Genomic DNA, 21,772 nt, shown 5'->3' with positions numbered 1-21,772 from the left:
GCAAGTGCTATGGACACGCCACAAGTTGCAAACCTTGCGAAACGTTCTAATGTCAATGCTAAACTGCCTCTCTTCTGTATGGCAGATGAACTATGGTTTATACAGGCGGAGCCACAATTTGCTGCCCAGCACATCATGGCAGATCTCGTGAAGCACCATTACATGTTGAGCAGCCTGCCCCCCTTAAGCCTCTAGCGATGTTCGAGACCTGCTGCTTTCCCTAATGGCAGACAATGCATAGGGTACATTGAAGGCAACACTCATTCGCAGGTCTGAACACCAGCAGCTGCAACAGCTTTGTCATGAAGGCGACCGCACTCCAAACCAACTGCTGTGTCATGTTCAGCAACTACTGGGCATGACAGTGGAAGGCCTTGACAGTGCACTGCTCTAATAAATTTCGCTCCAGAGGATCCTTGCGAATGTGTGAATAATCATGACTGCCTTAGGCAAGCAAGACCTATCCAAACTAGCCCAGTAAGCCAACAAACTCATGGTGGTCGCTCCCCCCAACCATTGAAGTCACAAAAAAAGTCTCAATCAGAGCAGCTGCAAGAGAAGAAGCACGAACTCTCATGCTTGTGGACACTGTGAACGCCTTTCAGACTGTGTTGTGCTCATCAGTCCAGTGTGCTACGCAGCCTCTGCCCCAGTGCCAAAAGCTATGCTGTTACTGTCGTAAGTTCAGCAACACTGCACACAAGTGTATACCGTATTTTCGTGTATAACCCGCGACAAAATTTCAAGAAATTTAACAGTAAAGTGGGCGTGCAAATAGTATCGCAAATTTTGCCATAAAGTGTGGCTTCACGGCAGTGTGTGCCACACTGCCGTGAAGCCACACCTCAAGGCAAGGTTCTCAGCCATTCAATGTTGCTAGGGAACCCCACCTCTTCCCTACACCTGTATGTTAAAGCTTTCTTCTCCCCTCTTTCACGGTCCCCCTTCCGTTCCACTTCACAAGTCGCCATGTTTCATTTAGTAGTTGGAGAATAGCACACGCAGTGGCGGCAAACTCATACGTCACCCGTTCCTGCGGCACTCTCTCAGTCTGTGTAAAGTGCTTCGTGATATAGCGGTGAGCCAAATCACCATTGAGATTTTCGGCACGGTCGCATTTGCTCCATCGCTGTTGCCGATGCGAGGGCTTTTCCGTCCGCACTGTCATCCGCCGTCACGTGAGTGCTAACTGTGAAGTGATTCGATTCACGTCTGTTATCATTGGACTGATTCGTCTGCGATAATGTCAGGCATGTGAATTCAGCTTTGTCAGCATCGCTGAAGAATGGGGGAACAGAGCAGCTGGCCAAAGATACAATGTAGTTGTGCACCCGCAAATGAAGACTGTTTTTGCAAAGATTTGAGCAGTGTTGTATGAAGTTACTTCTGCGGATTATATGTGGGGATATTTTTTTTTTTTCTGTCTGAGCTGTTGTAACTGGGGGTGCGGATTATAAACGGTGGCAGGCAGGGGCGTAGCCAGGGGGGGGGGGGGGGGGGGGGCTTATAGGGCTTCAGCCCCCCCACCCCCCGAAATTTTTTCGTGCTGTCCATGCACCGCCCGCCCAAGCAATCCCCGGTGCCGCAAATCATCCCGAATTTTCTCTAGAATGTCTTTTTCCCGCTCGAAAAGACATTTCAGCGTGAGCATTGTGAACTCAGGCTGGATTTCGCGACAGCGTCCATGCACCAGGAGTTAAATAACGCAAGCAGCCCCATCCGAGCACAAAGTTTCAAGGGCATCTTGATGGCGAACGGGCTCGCCGTGGCATCTCGCGGAGGCTGCGGAATCTACGGAGCGCATGGATGTCAATTCCGAAATGTATGGGTATAAAGTTCTCATAAACTTTTGATGTGAAAGGTGCATTGACATTTCCAAAGTTGTGCTTTAGATTTTCAATTGCAGAACTTTGTGGGTTTGACGTTACTATAAATATTGGACGCCAAAGGTACATTGACTTTTCTAAAGTCTTACATCGGACCATACAACGAGACAAGCCAAATCAACACACTATCAGACAAGTTGACAAAAAACACAGCCAGGTCGGATGAGATGAAGCGTTGTGGTGGTTCATTTGTGCCGTCATGACACATAAAAAAATATCAACATTTTTCTTTTCACCTACGCCAAAGCATCCATGTCAAGACACTAAAGTCAGCCAAGGTAACTACGTTCTTATTTTTTCTACTTCGACTTTTATTCGCGAGGACACATTGGGCCTCTTCAATTTTTTTGTCCTCACTACCCTACCCGCGGGCTGCCAGAGGCAGCCAGAGCGCATGCGTTTTTCTCGTGTTGCTCCTACCACCGCGCGGCGCACTTCGGTGTGCATTCGCTTTTCTCTGGCCTAGTGGATTTTCGCCTGGCAGAGTTTTGGGCACTTTTTGTCTAGCAGATGAGAAAAAGAAACTACCATCGCTCGTCAGTAATCACTGTGGGGACGCGACCAATTGCACCGCATTCTCTTGAGCGCAACCTCTCCGGAAAATCTTGTCTCGCCAGTGTAGGATACCGAGCAGTATGCGTATGGTTCTCGGTGGACCAAGCGTCTCACGTTTGCTTCGATATTCTTTCGGTAGCTACATTAGGTGCCCAAAGTAGGCATTCGATTGTGGCCAAAATACTTTGCGCTTTTTCATTTCGGTTCCCCGGCCCCACAAAAGAAAAAAAAATGACATCTTGTGGCGCAGCGAATTTTCGTATGGTGAAAGTTCGATTTTGTTACTTCTTCTTTTGCGGACAGTAATGGGCCACGGGACGCTTCAGTTGCCGGATAGTCTTATTATATAGTATTGCGATAGCAATTATATGGACACTCCCGGCGCATTCCTGCCGTCGCCTTCGCCCTCATGTTTCGTATAAAGTCCAAGGACGATAACATCGTGACCACGCGCCGCATGCTGTATGTGCGAGTGCAAGCGTAGGGAGGGAGATGGGGGGCTGGAATGGGTGAAACGACGATGGTGGCTCAGTCTTGTGTGCGCAAAAGAGAAAAGCAGGGAGCAAGAGCGCCGACATCCGTCGCGCGCGGTACATCGGGGGGAGTGGATGGAATGGGGGTGGGATCTAGGATTCTGTGAATCTCTGATGGCGCAACATGTTTATTTGCCTTGTTTGACGCACTGTATACAGTGACTTTCTTTAGATAAGTAGATTTATTGGAGACTTATACGTATATTTAAATATCTTGTTACGGGGTTTCGTTAAATTATGGGGTTTTACGTGCCAAAACCACTTTCTGATTATGAGACACGCCGTAGTCAAGGACTCCGGTAATTTCGACCACCTGGGGTTGTCTTACATGCACCTAAATATAAGTACACGGGTGTTTTCGCATTTCGCCCCCATCGAAATGCGACCGCCGTGGCCGGGATTCGATCCCGCGACCTCGTGCTCAGCAGCCCAACACCATAGCCAGTGAGCAACCACGGCGGGTTACGCGGAGTTTTGTGTATACGTGCAGTGAACTTTGTTTCCAGTGACACTTTTTTGCCTTTTATCAAGCTGTATCTTCACATATGTATATTCCATTGTATCTTCGCATTTCTAATGTACATAGGCGCGTAAAATGAAAGTGAGCCAACCCACCCCACATAATAATTGTTCGGTCCATTATCTGCGAGGCATGCAACGTGACACAGAGGCATCTCTCCATTACAAAAGTGATACGCAGGTGCGAGTATCAAGGTTGTTTAATGCTCTCATATCAAACGGTTGAACATGGTTACGCAACATAATGGACGCTCTAGAAGTTGAGCAGCGTGGTGCCTTGAGGTTTTTGACAGCTGAAAGTATTTCCCCAAAAGAAATTAGTCACCTTACATGGCTGCCGTGCACATTGAACATTGCATTTCATTGGCCACTGTGAAGCGTTCGAGCAAACGGTTCAAAGAAGGACGTGAAAGTTGCAAAGACGATCCAAGGCCGGGCCAAAGCAATCGTTCAATCACCCCTAACAAAATTGCAAAGGTTGATGAGCTGATAAGACAAGAACGGAGGATAAGCATCGATGAACTGGCAGAGCGTGTGAGCATCAGTCACGGTTCGGTTCACGCTATAATTCATGAATATCTCGGTTATGCGCTCATGTGTGCGCAATGGTTGCCCAAGATTTTGAACTATCACCAGAAGACGGAGAAGTTCAGTGCGGCCTTGACTCATATGATCCAGTATCACAATAAGGGTGACGACTTCTCGTCTCCAATTGTGATCGGGGACAAACCATGGTGCCACTTCTACGAGCCTGAAACACGACGGCAAAGCTTACACTGGAAACATTCGAATTCACCACCCCCAAGGAAGGAAAGGCCATCATTTCCGCCAGAAAGGTGTTGACTTTTTCTTTTTTTTTTCGATCGTCAGGGGCCATTACTGATAGAATTTGCTAAATCTTGAGAGTCTATCAATTTGTTTCGTTATTGTAAAACGCCAGATCAGCTGCGTGTCAGAATCGAGAACTACGTGGAAAATTGACGAATGGGGTCATCTTGTTCCACGACAATGCCGTCCCCACGTTGCTGATGTGGTTAATACAAGACTGGCAATGTTCAAGCGGGAAATGCTGCAACATCCGCCATACAGCCCAGACCTGTCGCCTTGCGACTTCCTCTTTTTGGAGCATTTGAAAAAACAGCTCCCGCGAACCAGATTCGTGTCGATGACGTGAAAGAGTCAGTTGCAGACTTTTTGAAGCAACAACCCAAGGAATTTAATGAGACGGGAATCACGCGACTCGTTAGACAGCGGGACAACTATCTAAATGATCATGGAGACTACTTTTAAATGAGGTACCCCGTTTGTCATATATTCGCATTGGCTGACTTTCATTTGACTTGCCCTCGTTTATTTTACAGAACTCCTGCTTTTTATGCATGCTTTCTGTTGCGGCTATAATTTCGGTGCAATTACTCACGATACACGACCGGTAACAGCTGTTCCTGCGTAATACATTGGAACAAATGACAGCGTCATTGAGATTTTTCCCTGGCCGTTGCATATGTACAAGAAGCTAAACAAGGTTCTTGAATGACAAAGTTTCATTACAATATTTGTCCTCAGTTTGTTAATTTCATGGCCTTTACATTTTTCATATCAGCGGTATGCACTGCCTTGCTGGTTTCAAACTGATATAGTTCTGAAGTTCGTGTGATATTTTATTTACTTATTAAATAGAGAAAAAACACGGAAGCATTGATAACAGTTATTTTGGGCACAATTTTTGGGACATACAAGTATATTCTTTTATGAAAAAATACACATTTTACTCGTTTTGACAGTGTGTAGCATTCAAGAATTCGTTTGCAGCATCTTTAGCAATGACAATGCAGTCATTATTGATGTATTTGATCCCCAGACAAATTGTTTAAGAGGAAGCTTTAGCTCGCGCCCATCTCCGACGCGGCCTATTCAAGTACATGTAAAACGCAGAAACGCTTCTCTGTGATAACCCCCGGATCGCTTTTAATGAAATTTGTTGCATTTGAGAGAGAAAGGTAAATTCTGGTGTCTGTTGGAAGCGGAATTTCAATTTAGGGCCTGAACATTGTTTAAATATTTTGAAAAACTCGAAAGCTGAAAAAAAAATAGAAGCACGACGTTTACAAACTAATAGCTCTGCATCAAGCACACATGTCACTGTTCAGTAAACGGCATCTATTATAACAGTTATTAATTTGGTGTGTCAATTCGTATCTTACGTGAATTGGTTGTTTGTGTTCAAGGATCCTGCGAAACCCGTATTTCCACAATGCTAAATTTCTTGAGATCCACGTGTAACATACAAATTTTGTCCGCTGGAGATGTACTATTAGGTGCAATTCACAGAATTGTGATATCATTTTTCATTGCTGAGTTACATAGTTTTAAACTTGATAGTTTGGATATGTGAAAATTTGCAATATTGGTAAATTTTTAATAAAGAATTGACAGCCTAAATGAAAAATTCCAAACCAGCAGTCGCTAGAATATAAGTTTTTCTTTTAAATGCAACAAACCTCGTCAAATTTGGTGCATTGGTTGCCGACAAAAACGAATTCTCCTTCTACAGGTATTTAGATACGAGCACCCGAGCTAAAGCTTCCTCTTGAGGAGGAGACCGAGCTGCAATGTGAGCCCCCCCCCGAACGAAATTTCTGGCTACGCCACTGGTGGCAGGTGATACAAAAATATGGTACCTCCCCGCAAGCTCTCACGAAATGCGCCGAGCAAGCACAGAGGGCGACCAGTGCCTCTGCCACCCCCCCAACATCACTCCTGTCTTCTTCCTTAAAGACAGCAACAGCGGCTTGCACTTCCTAGTCGACATGGATGCCGAAGTGCGTGTGGTCCCAGCATTGCCCGCTCACTGCAAGTGCCCAAACACGTCTACCATGCAAAGCAGTGAACAACACTAACATCACCACGTATGGAAACCGCTCACTAACGTTCAACTTAGGCCTCGTTACGATCGACCAGCGGTGGTGGTGACCTTCCAGCCTCTCCTGCAACACTGTGACAAATCGCTTCTTGAAGCTAACAATGTGTCCCCCTCGGACAGAGCTGCAGTGCCAGCAAGGCAAGACATGTTTGGCGCATCGAGTGTTGCTTGTTGGTTCACTGTCGCCTTCATGGACCAATGGGAGAAAGAAAACTCATGGAAAAGGGTGTTTTACAGCGTTCCCTCACGGACTCCAGTAACCGCCACGGACATTTGACGGATGCTCCAGCTAACTGGTGAGTCATCCCAGGAACCAAGACGCGCCAGTTCGAGTCAAGCATGACAACCCCTGTCTATCTACAAAACTCCCCTCTTTTTTGTGTGTTCAGTGAACAAAGGTGTGGGAGTGATTGTGGGAAGCCTCGCCCTCAACGTGGGTCTTTCGATGACTTTGGATGCTCAGAGTGGACGAAGGTGGGGCGGCAGATTTCCCTGGCCTAGAATTCTAGGAAGGACAGAGGGGGTTTAAACGAACTTTTTTGGCTCCTCAGTGTGCTTCACTTCAGTCATGCTAGACTGATGAGATGTAACATTCTCCACTCTTCATGTAGATACTCTAAATAAACTGAGCACTCCTCCCTCTAGATGAAAGCAAGTTCCTCCCTTCAACAACGTCCTTAGCATGGATGAGTTACAATATGTCACATGAAAAGCAAATTCTGAGTGAGTAGTACACATAAAGAGCCATGTCAGTGTCAATGACGACATGGAAACCAGCAGGGCTGAAACCAGTGAAACAATACTTTAAGAAGTCCTCCAGGTGTCTCTCCAGGCTAATAATTATGACAAGGACAGACACTATCCAGGAGCCACAAGAACCAGCTGCGTTCATAGGCGATGCAGCTGATAGACTGTCCTGAATACTTGGTGTATTTCTTAGACAATACAAGATTACTGAAGAATACTCAGCAAGCTAGATAAAATGTCAGCGTTTATGACAGGGCACAGATATGAACAGCATAGGCAGACAACAATTATTCAATAGCTTAATTAAGATGGAAATGAAAAATTGTCATCGACCTGACCGTAGCACAAAACTATAAAGCAACTCATACAAGTTTCTCAGAAAGAAAGCTTTGCAATTCGAATTCTTCATGGTCTGGAGATCAGGAGAAATTTCTCTGGGCCCAGAGATCAATCCCGCGACTAATGCCTTTCAGGATGGTCAATTTAACATCCGAGCTAACCAGGAGGCTAGCAGATCACAGAACAAGGGTAAATTAATCAACAACTCGAAGCACAGGCACACTGAATAGCACCTGACTGAAGCACGAAGCTACAAAGGAACTTGTACAGGTCCCTCAAAGATTTTTCAGCTCGGTTGAGAAAGAATGCAAACTGTATAATGCAATTTTAAAGATGTCTCTTTATATGTTTGCCTTTCGCTTCTAAAACTGTTTCATTTATTGTTTCCTCTTGCGAATATTTCGGTGCACTAGGAATAGTAGACTTAGTTTTGTGGATTTCTTTTGTTCAGACAAACCTCTGATGAAACTAACAGCTTTTCAGTCACTTGTAGTTTGTCTGTGGTGCCATTGTTGGGCCTTTCCAACCAGTCTTTACACTGCAAAACTACTAGTATTTCAACAGCACATAATTTTAGCAGAACATTCAACTGCACAAAGTTAATCATTTAATGCGTACTGAATTATTTAAAACATTGTGCATTGTTACTACGGAATTCTTGCAGGATTTCAGGCTTTGTCATTAGTACTTTAAGCTCAGTACATGCAAAAAGAATAGTGATTTGACAAAGCTTTCCTGTCTAGAGCGGAGCATTTTCTCACCATAGTTTTTTCTGGCAATATAATTCAAATTCCAATTCTCAGGATTACGACTGTTTTTTTTTAGCTTCATCAAATTTTTAAAGATTGCCTATGGCAGATAGCACAATTCTAACCCTTCATCTAAATTACTCGATGAGGTGGTCACTACTTCTACGATAAATCAAAATGTTCAATTGAATAATTAATGTGATTATCTTAAATAGCTTTTTGATTAGTTACTTTACACCCCATATTTTAGTCTATGAATTATAGCTGCCGAGTTCACACGGCATATCTACTTGGAACAAGGTTTCTGGACAGCACGAGTTCTGAGATATTAAATTTCAGTGTTTGTTGAAACACATTGGTGTTCCAGTTACTTTTGTGCTTCAATGAATAAAACAGCGATTTCTTAAAAAGTAACTGGAACGCCAATGCATTTCGTTGGACACAGAAATTTATTATCTCGGAACTGGTGCTGTGCAGAGAATTTGTTATCAGTGTACACGCCATGCAAACTCAGCAGCTATAATTTGTAGATTGAAATATGTGGGTCTAACATAATTAATTAAAATGTAATTAGCACTAATTATGTTAATTATTCAGTTGAACATTTTAAAAGATTTCTCGTAGAAGTAATGGCCGCCTCATCAAGTAATTTATATCAAGGGTTAGAACTGTGCTATCTGCCACTGGCAATCTTTAAAAAATTTGGTGCAGCTAAAAAAAAACCACCCTGTATATTGCGTCATTGCTTTCTCTCAGGATAATGAGTGTTTATATAGTGTCATTGCTTTCTAGAAAGCCAATGACACAACATATAACATTCGTAATTGTAAGAATGGGAATATGAATCCCTGCCAGACAAAATATTGTGAGCTGCTGCACTTTTGGCTACCTGCATTATTACGCTACTTTTTACTGCATGGGCGTTTTGATTTACATTCAATTTCATGTGGGTAAATGTGTGATATATTCTTGTGATGCTTTTGTGTGACTGGCCATTCTTCTGGGTTTAATCATTGGGTGCATTCATTACTGGCAATAGAACAAGTTGTGGACGGTGGGTGGTTTTCATTACTAGATACTTACTTTCACTTATCATTTGTTAGTATATTTGGGAGCACAGACTTCCATCACATCACATATTTGCCATTTTTTGTCTGTGCCCCTTGCACTATCTGACATGATGCCGAAAAAACTGAACTCAAGAAAGCAATTGGAGCCATCTTGCACTAATAACGACCCATCGTGTTTTGGGGCAAAAATAAATTGGACCCAATGTGTGTTCTTTTAATGGGTTCAGTAACACAGCTAAGTGTTATAACAGACTAATAAATAAAACAAAATCATAATTCCACATGAAATTTCCAAAGAAACACATGCTGTTAAAATCTTGTTTTAAAGATTCAATACAGCAATCAGTTTCACGCAAAGTGGAGAAAAGTTCATAAAAGGGAAAACAGGTCTCTCTTACTGAGAGACCCATTTGAGTTTCCATTGTAACTTTGTGCCACAGTCGGGTGGATGACAATTTTTCCCCTTATCAACGCTGTTAAAGTATACTTCCTGAAACCTCGAATCACTTGTTTTATGCCAAGAGGCAACATGGTTCGATATAAATGTGTGGCAGAAGGTTGCAATTCAAATTCTCTACGACAAGCAAGACAGTGTTACACAGCTTACATCTTCAATTCCATTTGCCACTGTCAGTGAGCAAAAGTGCGCCTAAGAGCTGGAGCTACTATTCTTTGCGTAAAATGTGAAAGGAAGGACAAAGAGAAAAATGACAAAACGACAGTGCAGCTATTTGCCTTAGTTGTGGTGACAAGACCAAAGTAAAGCATATGCCTGTTGTGAACACACAACCTACCGATCATCTTCAAAGACTTATTGCCATAGATCTCATTCAAGCCTATTAGGCTGCAAGTTTGAGCCTATTAGGCCGGAATCTGGCTGTACGCAATGCTGCTTGTAATTTGCCTATTTTAACAGTTAAAAATGCATGCAAGCTGCCAGCTACCTGGCAACATGCCAAATCAGCGCGCTGCTGAGTCTATGGCCACGACTGCACTCTATCGCTGCTGCCTCGTCACCGCATTCTATCAACACCGCCAACTCCTTCACTCTGTGTACATAGCACACTTCAGTATGGCTCATAGTACATCCAAAGAGCATGCTTTGGTACATGCTCCACTATCCATCATCTGGTTTTCTGTGCTGATTTGCACACCAAAGACAACACAAAGAAGGTCAAGGACAAACAGCCAAACCAGAGTAGAAAACCGAACGATGTCGTACGAACATGCCCCCGTTGAAGTTTTAGTGTGCCATCTAACCACAGCCGCAATAAACTACTGCACATACATAGCCAAAGGGTTTAAACATCCTGAAATCGTATTTTATAACAATTAATTTAATATCATTTTCCATTCTTTTTCTCCCTTTGTCATTGGCTCAAATGAAGTCATGCCGCTGTTATTGCCGGGATCGGGAGCTCAGCGCGACAAACAGTAAGAGTGGAAAATGAAATGGATTGTTACAAACTATGACTTCTAGTCATGTTCTCAGTAATCGCTCGGCTTTTCAGCATTTTGTGAATGTACCAGCTCAGCACTACAAGCCTCCGATTTCGTACAATGCTCATTGCTGTATGGAAGTGAAGACAAAGAGCTGCAAGCCTGATACATGCAACAACGCTCGCTGGAAGCCAGCACAAGGAAATGCTTTTTTGTTGTTCGGAAGCATCTGCTCACATACAGTGAAGAGCACTGTATGACATTGAAGACGTTTGCACTGCTCCACTGGCAGCAGGCTCACGGAACACTAAAACCTGTTATGCAGCCATTTGTGCACGCAAAACAGTGAAATAGATTAGCTTGGACAGCAGCACTAGAGAAATCAGTCATCTTAGTGACTAAGACGCCAGACATAAAGAAAATATTTCATGGTGCTTCGAAGGAATACAGGAGATTTTTTAACTGGCTCACCCAGCTGTTAATACCAGCATCTCTATCCACCTCCTGGAGGCCAATATTGCTAGTGAGAGTGGACAACTATTACAACAAATGGAGTGAACAAAATAAGTGCAGCTCCACTTTCAGCTTTGTTATAGGAAGGTTTTACTGCATAATAATTTTGTAGTTTTAAATCCCAATTGTCCACACAGACTACAAGAAATCTCAGAACGAACAACACAGAATTCATAACCTCGCTGGCCAACATCTCATAATGGGATGAAGCGATTGCTGAAAATGGTGAGTTGCAGCTTTTATAACTTTGAAATGTCCCCAAAGATGATGAGGAAAAGAAAACTTACTCCTCAGTTCTTGAGGGCTGGTATTCTGCCCTGGTACAAGAGGCACAAGCTCTAGAAGAGCAGACCTCGATTGAGCGATTGAGCCAAACTGCACCTTCCTGTCCGAGCTCTGGCGTCGAAACTTTTGCAGTGCTTCTGTTGTTCTCCTCAGGTACAAGTGCCTGTGCAGTTCATCTACAAGGTCTTCATACATCCGCTGCAAAACAGACAACCTTTAGCTGTATCGATGAAGTGTGGCAACAATGTGTTCTGCTGTTAATAAAGTTGGCAGTTTCAGTTTCAGTTTCGCACAGAGCCTTACTGCATGGTGCATCATATGATACGCATAGAACACTTTCTAGCGTAAGAGTCGAAAGGAAAGAAAATCCTAAAGATTCACCAAAATCTATTTCTAGCAATGCAATACATAGAAACTTTATCACTGAAGATAATTTTAAAGTTATTTTCCACTGAAGAATGTGTGGCTGCAAATTACCACACAATGTGCAAAAAGTTCATAAACAAAAAGGTTATTTCAACAATTTATACACCTAAATCAGTGCACAAAAAATATAAAGGTGTTAATTTACTCTTTATTAGCCTACAGTGATGTTTCAATTGAGATATACATTGTGGTGTCTCCACGAGGCAAGCATAACTGAATGCTATATCATATATGACACAGTGTTACGAGCTGTTTTGCAGAGGACAGTAGAGATATGTTTCCCCATGAAAGAAGAAATTTAATGGCGAAATTTACTCTTTGCATGAGCTATCCTCTTTCTCAGAACCATTGTTGGTTCAGAATAGGTAAGAAAATGAAAATGGCAGAAGAATTTACAATGAAGATAGCACGGGACCTGCCACTTTCCAGGAGCTAATTGCAACAGAATCAACAAACAACTCTTGGAAGAAGAGGAAGAAGGTTTTTTTTTTTTTTTTACTTGGGCAAAACTCGAAGACTATGCAAAGCAAATATTCACATAAAACCAAGGTCTATAAATGATCTGGCCATGATATTGAATATACGAAATAGTCGATCAAGGATGGCATGAACAAGTTTTAATGAAACTTGTACTAGCTGGAGCTCTGAGAAATAGATTTAATATTTTTTCAATGGTTCTGATATTTTTTGCAAGTTTTCTGCAACTCAAATATCTTTATGCATGGTCAAAAAAATATACCCAAACTGCATGGTGTATCATATATGATATTCATTTTTCATTTATTGATACTGTCAACCCAACTTTGGGCTATTACAGGAGTGGTAGGTGACAATATAGGCAACAATATATTTAAAGGATAAAGAAAATAAAGTACATTTTGGGGAATGCACTGATAGCAATACCATGGCAAATACAGCATCTAATACAATACCCAGGTGATTACAGTATTAACATTTGGCTGAGTTATGGTATGCGTACACATGTGCTTTTGACATTTTCAAGGAAGTCGTGTATGGATGACATCCTTACTATTGAGTCTGATAATAGATTCCATTGTTTTATTGCTCTCGGAAAGAAGCTGTATTTAAAACAAGCATTGCAAGTAGTAGGAGGAGGGATTTAAATACTGTGGCGATGACGAAAATAGTTACTAGGGGATAAGTGAAAATAGTCATCTTTATCAATTTTAACATGGCCATGAATAACAAGAAAAAGAAACTTCAAACAGTCATACACAGTTCTAGACTCTAGAGAGGGAAGTTCAGCAAGTTCACAATAACTGGGTAGGAGAGTGGGAACGACAATACTTGTTAAAAATAAATCGTGCAGCAAGCAGCTGAATGTTATCCAACTGAGACTAATTAGATGAAGTGTATGAGTCCCACACAATTTTTGCATATTCCATAACTGACTGAATCAAAGTTTTATACGCCAGGAATTTTAGCCAGGAATTTTACTTCAGGGATAGCATTATATGCATTCCTTCTAAGTGACCACAAGGCTTTCTGGGCCTTAGTAGATACGTAATCAATGTGTTCATTCCAACGCAAATCCGAAGTAAGCTTTAAACCCAAGTATTTTAATATGGATACTCTTTTTAATGCAACACCTTCAATGGAATAAGCGTAATCAATAATACTTCGTTTTCTAGTGATAGACATGTAAACCGTTTTTTCAGAGTTTAAAACCATTTGTCAGCTGTAGCACCAATTTCTTACCTTTTGCAAATTTGAATTTAAATATGTCTGATCGGCAGGTGATTCAATACGGTTATATAATACACAATCATCTATGAAGAGTCTGATGGGGAACTGTAATGTCGTGCGGCATGACATTGATACATAAAATAACAGGAGGCCCAATACACTTCCCTGGGGTACACCGGACTCTACAGGCGAAAAGGAAGACCAGTATCCCTCACATGCGACAAATTGGTCTCTATGGCTTAGGTAGGACGAAAACCATTCGGATAAGCGAGGGTTTTTGAATATAGTTTTAATATTTAATAGCAACTTTGGGTGCAACACCTTATCGAAAGCCTTGGCCAGATTTAAGAATATTATGTCTGTTTGGCCTCTGTTATTTATTGTATATGAAAGATCATGAACAGTCTCTATTAGTTGAGTCTTTATATAAAACTTTATATACCATAATTCCTGCTCATTAATTTAGAACCAAGCATTCTTTCAGAAAAGTCAGGTTGGTTGAGGCATATCTGGCCTAAACAAGGACCTGTATAATCTGAAGCATAACTGCGAGTCGGCCTAGTTGGAACGCGCTCGTCCGTGTGTTGCCCCTCTTCTTTGTCCCTGTCTGTTTGCGCACAAAAGTTTTTTAAATAATGAAACTGTATAATCTTTTTCACATTTATAGAAATTCATGCAGTAATGTGTTAAAGGGGTCCTGCAACACCTTCTTCTGGCCAACATATTTACTCTAGATGTATTCTCAGCATGTTAAAGAACAAAGGGCGAAAGGAATTGTAATAATGCACACAAACTGAAGTTATCGGTCAGAGAAATTTCAAAATACAAGTAAAATGAGAGTTACCCTCAACTCAAATTTCAGTGGCTCTAGCTGCTACATTTAACTTTACTATGACATCATAGGATGGCACGAACAGCAGTAGGGCATTAGCGGAAGTCAGCCCACCATGGTTGCCAAGCTTGCTCAGCTTGTTGATGGCAATCCATGGCCTTCGTGATCGGGTGGCACGCGTTTCGATCTCAAAGGCCATGATGTCAATACTACTAGCGGCGAGAAGTTGGAGTGGCGCCCTCTTGCAAGTGACGTCACAGCCAGGACGCTCCGGCTCACTCGACTGCCACATGCGCTCGTTTCCTTCGGGCATGCTTGGGTATTGGCAGCCCAAGCAGCACTTATTGAAGGATAATTCGGATTATTTCTGCTGCCATATCTAAACCGCACTTTCTTCTTCAAAGCCGCATGACTCATGAAAATTTGCAACTTGGATATGACAAGCTATGCAGGGCTGAAGGGGTCTACTGGTTTCACAATGCATATATGTGCCATGTCTGTCCATAAATTTGGTTAAAAAGAATGTCTGCAAATTCAACACTCGAAGTTACGTATAATGCTCCTCTAAACACTTAACATTCTCTTAGTACTTACCTATGAGAGACATTGCATTTTACATGGAAGAAAAATCTTGGCATTTGATGTCAACATTAAAATCCGTGTTAGAAGGGCACTGCCGAGGAAAGGTTTCATCATGATTCTTATTACTCAGGTGAGTTCTTCTAGTGAAATGTGGCCACTGTATTAATGGGTAAAATTTTTAAAAATGAAATTATGGGGTTTCACGTGCCAAAACCACTTTCTGATTATGAGGCACGCCGTAGTGGGGGACTCCGGAAATTTCGACCACCTGGGGTTCTTTAACGTGCACTTAAATCTAAGCACATCGGTGTTTCCGCATTTTGCCCCCATCGAAATGCGGCCGCTGTGGACGGGATTCGATCCTGCGACCTCGTGCTTAGCAGCCCAACACCATAGCCACTAAGCAACCACGGCGGGGATGTATTAATGCTTAAAAGGAAGAGTTCGGCGAGAATATTGTGTGAAAAGGTTTGCCACTACTTTCACCGTTCTCTGAAACAGGCATCCAGAAAACGCATTGGCCGTTAGTAACACGATGGTGCATCATGTATAGGATGTATATACTTCACGAATACCATAACAGCAACCACCTGAAAGAAATTTTTGTGGTTAAGATTGAGAACCAATCAACTGCAAGCGATGAAATGTTTCGTAGTGGACCACACTAGCTTTTATAGACAATATGGCACATCCCTCCCACAACGGAAGCAACCGACTGTCGTTATGGAGAGGCACCCATTGTCCACGAAACACAGCTGTTCACTACAACTTCAAATTGAAACCCTGAAGTAGTCCTTTACAGCGCCAATTACAATGCATAATGTATGCTCAAGGCAGTACAGCGCAGCTTAGGGTGCCTTGAAAAGGAAAATTCAAACACATTCTGCCTCACCATGTCTCAATCCTGCAGTGTTTCATTATACAAACTGAGAACTATTCGCTTCGTCAGTACATAAAACAGAACCTCGCATACCCGCCTCATAAGGAAGACACCACAAGCCTCACATGAATTCATTTTACTTTTCACCTCCACTGGGGAATAATGAGATCTTAAATCTGTCCCACACTGCCCATTGTGATGCTGCTATCAGTGCCGCCCAACAAGCTTTCTTGTGAGTGTACAGGGCCCCTTTAAGAAAATAGGTAATCAGTCATGTTCACTGCTGGCAATAAGCTAGGAAAGATATGTGTCACTGCACAAAGAAACAAAGAACAGCTGAACAGAAAAAGACCTGGTAGACCAGGCAGGTAAAGCCTCATTACAAGCTTGTAGACTGGTGTATAAGAGAAGTTTAAAAGTTTTCTTTAGCTGTGGCAGCTTCTATATAAAGCAAACAGGTCTTTGCATCAACCAAAGTGAATAAGCATAAATATTCGTTGACTGGTGAACCTCAGTCTAACCTTCCGTCTTCTAACCGTCCTGTCTTCTTCTGGTCTGCGTGTGTGTCACTTTGCACTACAAACTAAGAATACATGTATGTTAGTGTAACTTTACCAAGAACTCTCACAATGGCAAGTGTACTCCTAAATTTGAGGATAGCGAAGTTCTTTGCAGACACAGGAATGAAGTGCATTTTACTGTCTAGGTGCAGCACATCAGTAAGGGTGATAGCACATGCATAAGCTAGCCGTCAATTATTTTGCATCAAGAGGAATTACCATGCCTGCATCGATAGCTTTTGGGGGTGTCATGTACCCTTGTTTTATAGGTTAGTACTACCTTCCACACAGCACAACCTTTTAGTTGGATAGTTGGCGTTCGTGTTGCCCTTTTCCTTTGTTTTGTATCAGTGTTTTCTATGCCTGCCTCCGTCTTATGTCCCCATGCCATAAAATAGAATAATCAAAATACCATATCAATGAGCCCAAGTATTTAGCTTCACAGCAACAGCTTACCTCTTTCTTGAAAATAAGCTTTCCTTTCACATCTTTAAGGGCCTCAACACCTTCGAGACTTCCTTCAACAAGGTTTACTGCAAATGAACAAGGCAATGATAAAGGTGGGCCAAAGGGGCGCAGAGGCAAGTTTATGCACAAACAAGCGCACCAAATAAGTCCCACTCACCAGAAGACACAAGCAGCTGTGTGGCATGAAGATATTGCTTTTTACTGAGGTAAGCATCTATCTTATCCGGCACTTCAACTAATGATTCACTGCAAATAAAAGCAAGAACACAGACAAGAGAGCTAAATGGCAAGAAAGAAAGATGGTCACACAATGGCAACTGCATATGAGAAGATCCACTGGCCCCTTAATATTTTACTAACTTACATTTCTTCAAGAAGTTGGAGTACATGCTTGTGCTCCACAGCCTCAAGCCAAAGCTTTTTTAGTTCATCTCGTTTGCAGTGGAGAAGAGTTTTGCAAGTTGTCAGTTTTTCCTTGATACATTGCACTTTGCTCCGTGATGCTGTAATAGAAGTGCCTATACTTCAGCACTGCATAAAAATCATCAAAAGCATATGCTGAAAAAAAAAAAAAAAACTTGCCTGATATTCGAGATGATATCTTACTAAAATCTTGCATTGCACGTGTGAGGTCCTCCTTATTTTCTGTAAAAACGTCGTTACCTTCCTCGATTAGTAAAACAGGAGAAATTCTACATTCCATGCTGTATATACAATAGAAATTAATCCTCACTCGTAGAATGTAAATAAACCTTTAAAGATGGGAAATGTATGTGCAAGACGTTGCAAATGGAACGTTTTCTTGTAACTCATACACTTAAATAAATATCACACGATACGTGTTCTGACGATTTCTATTACTCACGTGCAACCAAGTCATCCAACTTTTGATCGCTACGTTTAAAGTCCTTCTCAAGTTTCGCTTTCTCGCGATCACGATCGGCACTGTTTTGGCTGTCAAGTTGGAGAAAAGGGCGGAAACGGCACAGTCAGTAGGTAACAGCAAGGAAAAGCTAATAAATTCTGCGAAACAGTAATGTGCTGTGAAACTGTATGCAAGACATTTATACCTGGCAGAGAGCGACCTGATAACCGATATAAGCAGGCCATTCTGAAATGAAAATGACAGAAAGGGCGTGTTCAGTACTTCGCGTGTGACCCAGACAGGGCTTTAACAAACAAGACCACAACTCCATCATCTGCTGGGAATATCACACACGTCCCGTATTAAGATGGTTCATTTAGGGAACCGCCGTGCGCAGCAAAAGATGCACTACGAAGGCAATAAAATGATCAGAGTCCTCTGATCGCACGTACCCGCCTACAGCGGTAGAATGCAACTATCGACAAAAACAAATTGTTACCGAGTCTTTCGTTGTCTTGAATGTTCTCGGCGGCCGCACAGGACCACCCGATGAAGTGACATAGTTTGCCATCTTTCTGAAACGTGGTCAAGATAGCATTGAAGTTCGATTCGACGTTTTGCCACAAGAGCTCCCGCCGGCGCACACACCTAAAATTACGCCATTTTCTCGATGGCCGTTTCAGCCGCCGGTGCTAGAGCCGATACCTCCGGTACTGAAACATAGATATATATAAAACTATTTCAAAATAAAACATATTAAAACACAAGAGAAATTATAACCAAACATGAAACTTTTTAGTGAACTAAAAGTTTTATCATCAACATGTTTTAATTTGTGTGCGAAACTCTCTAAAGCTTTTTCTTTTTCGTTGCTGCCCGTCATGCTGCCCGTCGTTCACGGCAGGTTCACGCCGTTCACGCACGCAACCCCGTACCCGCGATACCCGCTGCGTCAGTTTGCTTGGTTTGCTGGCCGGATCGAATAGCTGCTAGTTGCTTTACTGGGCCTGACTGGGCCTGGGCCCTGCTACGACGACAGGCGGTTGCTTGGAGGCGCATAGAAGTGCAGCGGTGGCCGTCCGGCGAGTTCGGCCAAAATGGTCCTCGAAAGCACTGTCGTTTGGTGAGTCGCGGCGAATGTTGATTTCGTCGTGTTTCTACGCGAAGTATCAACGTTTCTTTTCCTAGGACGAATGTTTTGTAGCATATAAATTTCTTGTACCGTTAGCGGGATTCGCTGCTATTCATTGAAGCGGCGTCATGACTTGCACTACGAGTGCGAGGCTTAGCACTATTTATTACTGAGAAATATTACGGGAACCTCATTTCTATCTCTTCTTCCTCTTTTTTTTTTTTTCAGTGTTGACAATAGTGAATACATGCGGAATGGCGACTTCATACCAACGCGCCTACAGGCGCAGCAGGAGGCTGTTAGTTTGGTGTGCCACTCGAAGACCCGATCCAACCCGGAGAACAACGTTGGCTTGCTGACACTGGCAAGGTAAAGATGTTTCCTCGTCGACGAGAATACGAAGTAAAAAAAACGTTGCCTTCGATTCTGTAATCACTTTTTTCCCCTTTATCCGTGCAGTTCTGAAGTTTTAGCTACGCTTACCACTGATGTTGGACGCTTGCTATCGAAACTTCATCAAGTCCAGCCGAAAGGAGATATCAATTTCCTGACAGCTATCCGTATCGCACACGTACGTTTTAAGTTTATGTGGGGCTCGTGAGCTGTCACGGGGATTCTTGTGCAGCTGCCGCTTTCTGCTTGCTTGGTGGCGGGGGATTGAGCCTGCTCATTTATTTTTGCAGCTCGTGCTCAAGCATCGCCAAGGCAAGAACCACAAGATGCGTATTGTAGTGTTCGTCGGCAGTCCTATCGAGACCGATTCGAAAGAGGTGTGTGTATGTTTTGTCCGGTGACCATGCTTTTCACTAACTGTAAACCTCTTTCAGCTTGCCAAGCTCGCAAAGCGGTTGAAAAAAGAAAAAGTGAACGTAGACATTGTGAACTTTGGAGAAGACGTAAGTAGCGTTTTTTCAGTGCCTCTTGGTTTTAGATGATGCTAATGCTTCTTCTACTTCATAGAACATCAACACTGAGAAGCTGGCAACTTTCATCAACACTCTGAATGGAAAAGATGGCAGTGGGTATGTTCTGTTTTACAAGTGCAAGCATAGGGAGAATATCGCAAATTATTGAGACGGTTTGATTAACTATTGACCAGTTGAAAAATGGTAAATCCTTAAAGTGGAAACATTACAGACAGCATAAATGAGGTAAACAGCTGTGAGAGATGACTTGCAGGTTAATGTTTTCTTATCTTTGATATAGTTGAGGGCTCTTCACTCTCATGTTCAAAATTTGTTGCTAAAGGGCAGTCTTGCAAGTATTCAGGATGAGTGAGCTTTTTCCAAAAGCTATTTGGCATTTTGAGCTCCTTAGATTTCATTTAGTGTAATGGAAGGATTAGAAAAAGAGAGGAAAGACAGTATTGAACCGGCCACCAAAGGCATGGTAGTGAAGCTGTCTGGTTTAAGCCATATCGTGCAATAAGTGCATGCATTCAGCATGCCATTTGCATTCCTACACTCTCTTGCCAAAGGAAACGGTCAATTGCATGAAGGTTGCCCCCCTTTTTATACTTTTTCTTTATTTAAAATACATTCTGCCTTGTTTTTATGTACTCAACAACTTTCTCAATTTTTTTCTTCTCACCCATAAAAAGACTAGTTCGTCTCATTTCTATCAGCAGTTGGCATGTTAAATTTATTAACCCCTTAACTGCTGTGACAAATTACGAAAAAAATTGTTGAGTCATGGTGGATTATTTTCTTGTCATAATTACAAGAAACTTACAAAAAACAGACAAAATTGCCAAAAATTCACGAGTTAGCTCGCCATCAGCACCAGCAAACGCTCATTGTGATGGCAAGCTGTCACGTCATTGGCAGTTAAGGGTTTAAGCACTTATAAACTCAGTAGTATGGACACATAATTTCTTATTGTACAGTTCGTTTGGTCTGCTACCCTAATGAAGAATAGGGGAACATCAAAGGCTTTGCACAAGTTCTGGCATGCTATGTCATTAAAAGCATAGTGACGAATTCCACTGTGCAGACATGGAAATACACCTCCTTGGTTATCTTTTAATCTTTGCCATGTGCATTTGGGACACCGGAAATTTCTTTGGGACAGATGCGTTGGATCTCTTGACATCGTATAGGCGATATTGTATGGGTATTGTCACTTTTTACAGTGAGCATGAAAGCTATACTTATGTTGCTTGGAATCTCTGGTGCCTTTTGTCCTCATCGCAGTGGCAAAAGGTGCATTGACTCTGAGCAAGCATTTACGTAACTATTTTTTTGTAGCTTCTGGTACAACTTGTATTACAACAGATACTACAGTGTACTGTGTACATGAACCTTTCCTGCAGTTCCCACCTAGTGACAGTACCACCAGGCCACCAGACTCACCTGTCTGATGCACTTATCAGCTCCCCAGTGATTCAAGGCGAGGATGGCACAGGTGGCATTGGCTTGGGTGTTGGTGGCTTTGAATTTGGTGTAGATCCAAATGAAGACCCAGAACTAGCCCTGGTAAGCATCAGTTTCAAAACAGAGTAGCAATGTATTAATAGCATGTTGGTAGTAAGGATTTCCAAAGGACTGTGCTTCAGAACCTGTGCCTGTGCAATTCTAGTGAAATAGCACATCAGTAGCTAATAGTGGCTACATTCAGGTTGAAAGCATGTGTTGACCATCTTGTTGACAACTGCTTTGATCCTTTGTTTCAATTGTCATCTGCCAGCTTTATTTGCCAAATGGTCATTACTGTGTGCACTGCAAAACTTGCTTGAAATTCTTTCAGATGGTGCATGAAATGT

The 21,772-nt window shown here is 42.4% G+C and overlaps 2 protein-coding genes across 4 annotated transcripts in view; one reads left to right on the top strand and one right to left on the bottom strand.

Annotated features, from left to right (window-relative positions):
• The window catches only part of Sec8 (Secretory 8), a 97,908-nt gene extending 79,348 nt beyond the window's left edge, over positions 1–18,560 (bottom strand). For both annotated transcript variants that reach the window (XM_050193014.3, XM_055061359.2), the window contains exons 1-8: positions 18,379–18,560; positions 18,085–18,125; positions 17,880–17,968; positions 17,597–17,659; positions 17,379–17,517; positions 17,172–17,260; positions 17,003–17,079; positions 11,562–11,757 (exon numbers count right to left, since the gene is read on the bottom strand). In XM_050193014.3, coding sequence (XP_050048971.2) covers positions 11,562–11,757; positions 17,003–17,079; positions 17,172–17,260; positions 17,379–17,517; positions 17,597–17,659; positions 17,880–17,968; positions 18,085–18,125; positions 18,379–18,450 — 766 coding nt within the window. In that variant the 5' untranslated portion in view covers positions 18,451–18,560. The remainder of the gene's footprint in view (positions 1–11,561; positions 11,758–17,002; positions 17,080–17,171; positions 17,261–17,378; positions 17,518–17,596; positions 17,660–17,879; positions 17,969–18,084; positions 18,126–18,378) is intronic.
• Positions 18,561–18,747: 187 nt separating this feature from the next.
• The window catches only part of Rpn10 (regulatory particle non-ATPase 10), a 49,769-nt gene continuing 46,744 nt past the window's right edge, over positions 18,748–21,772 (top strand). The window contains exons 1-7 of one of the 2 annotated variants that reach the window (XM_050193063.3): positions 18,748–19,002; positions 19,240–19,380; positions 19,471–19,582; positions 19,695–19,781; positions 19,839–19,907; positions 19,972–20,033; positions 21,323–21,485. In XM_050193063.3, the coding sequence (XP_050049020.1) occupies positions 18,977–19,002; positions 19,240–19,380; positions 19,471–19,582; positions 19,695–19,781; positions 19,839–19,907; positions 19,972–20,033; positions 21,323–21,485 (660 nt within the window). In that variant the 5' untranslated portion in view covers positions 18,748–18,976. The remainder of the gene's footprint in view (positions 19,003–19,239; positions 19,381–19,470; positions 19,583–19,694; positions 19,782–19,838; positions 19,908–19,971; positions 20,034–21,322; positions 21,486–21,772) is intronic. The other variant, XM_050193058.3, reaches the window with a different exon arrangement.

Source organism: Dermacentor andersoni, chromosome 1, assembly GCF_023375885.2.
Source record: "Dermacentor andersoni chromosome 1, qqDerAnde1_hic_scaffold, whole genome shotgun sequence".
Lineage (NCBI taxonomy): Eukaryota > Metazoa > Arthropoda > Arachnida > Ixodida > Ixodidae > Dermacentor > Dermacentor andersoni.
Note: the sequence above shows the minus strand (reverse complement) of the source record. Positions and strands in the feature narration are given on the sequence as shown.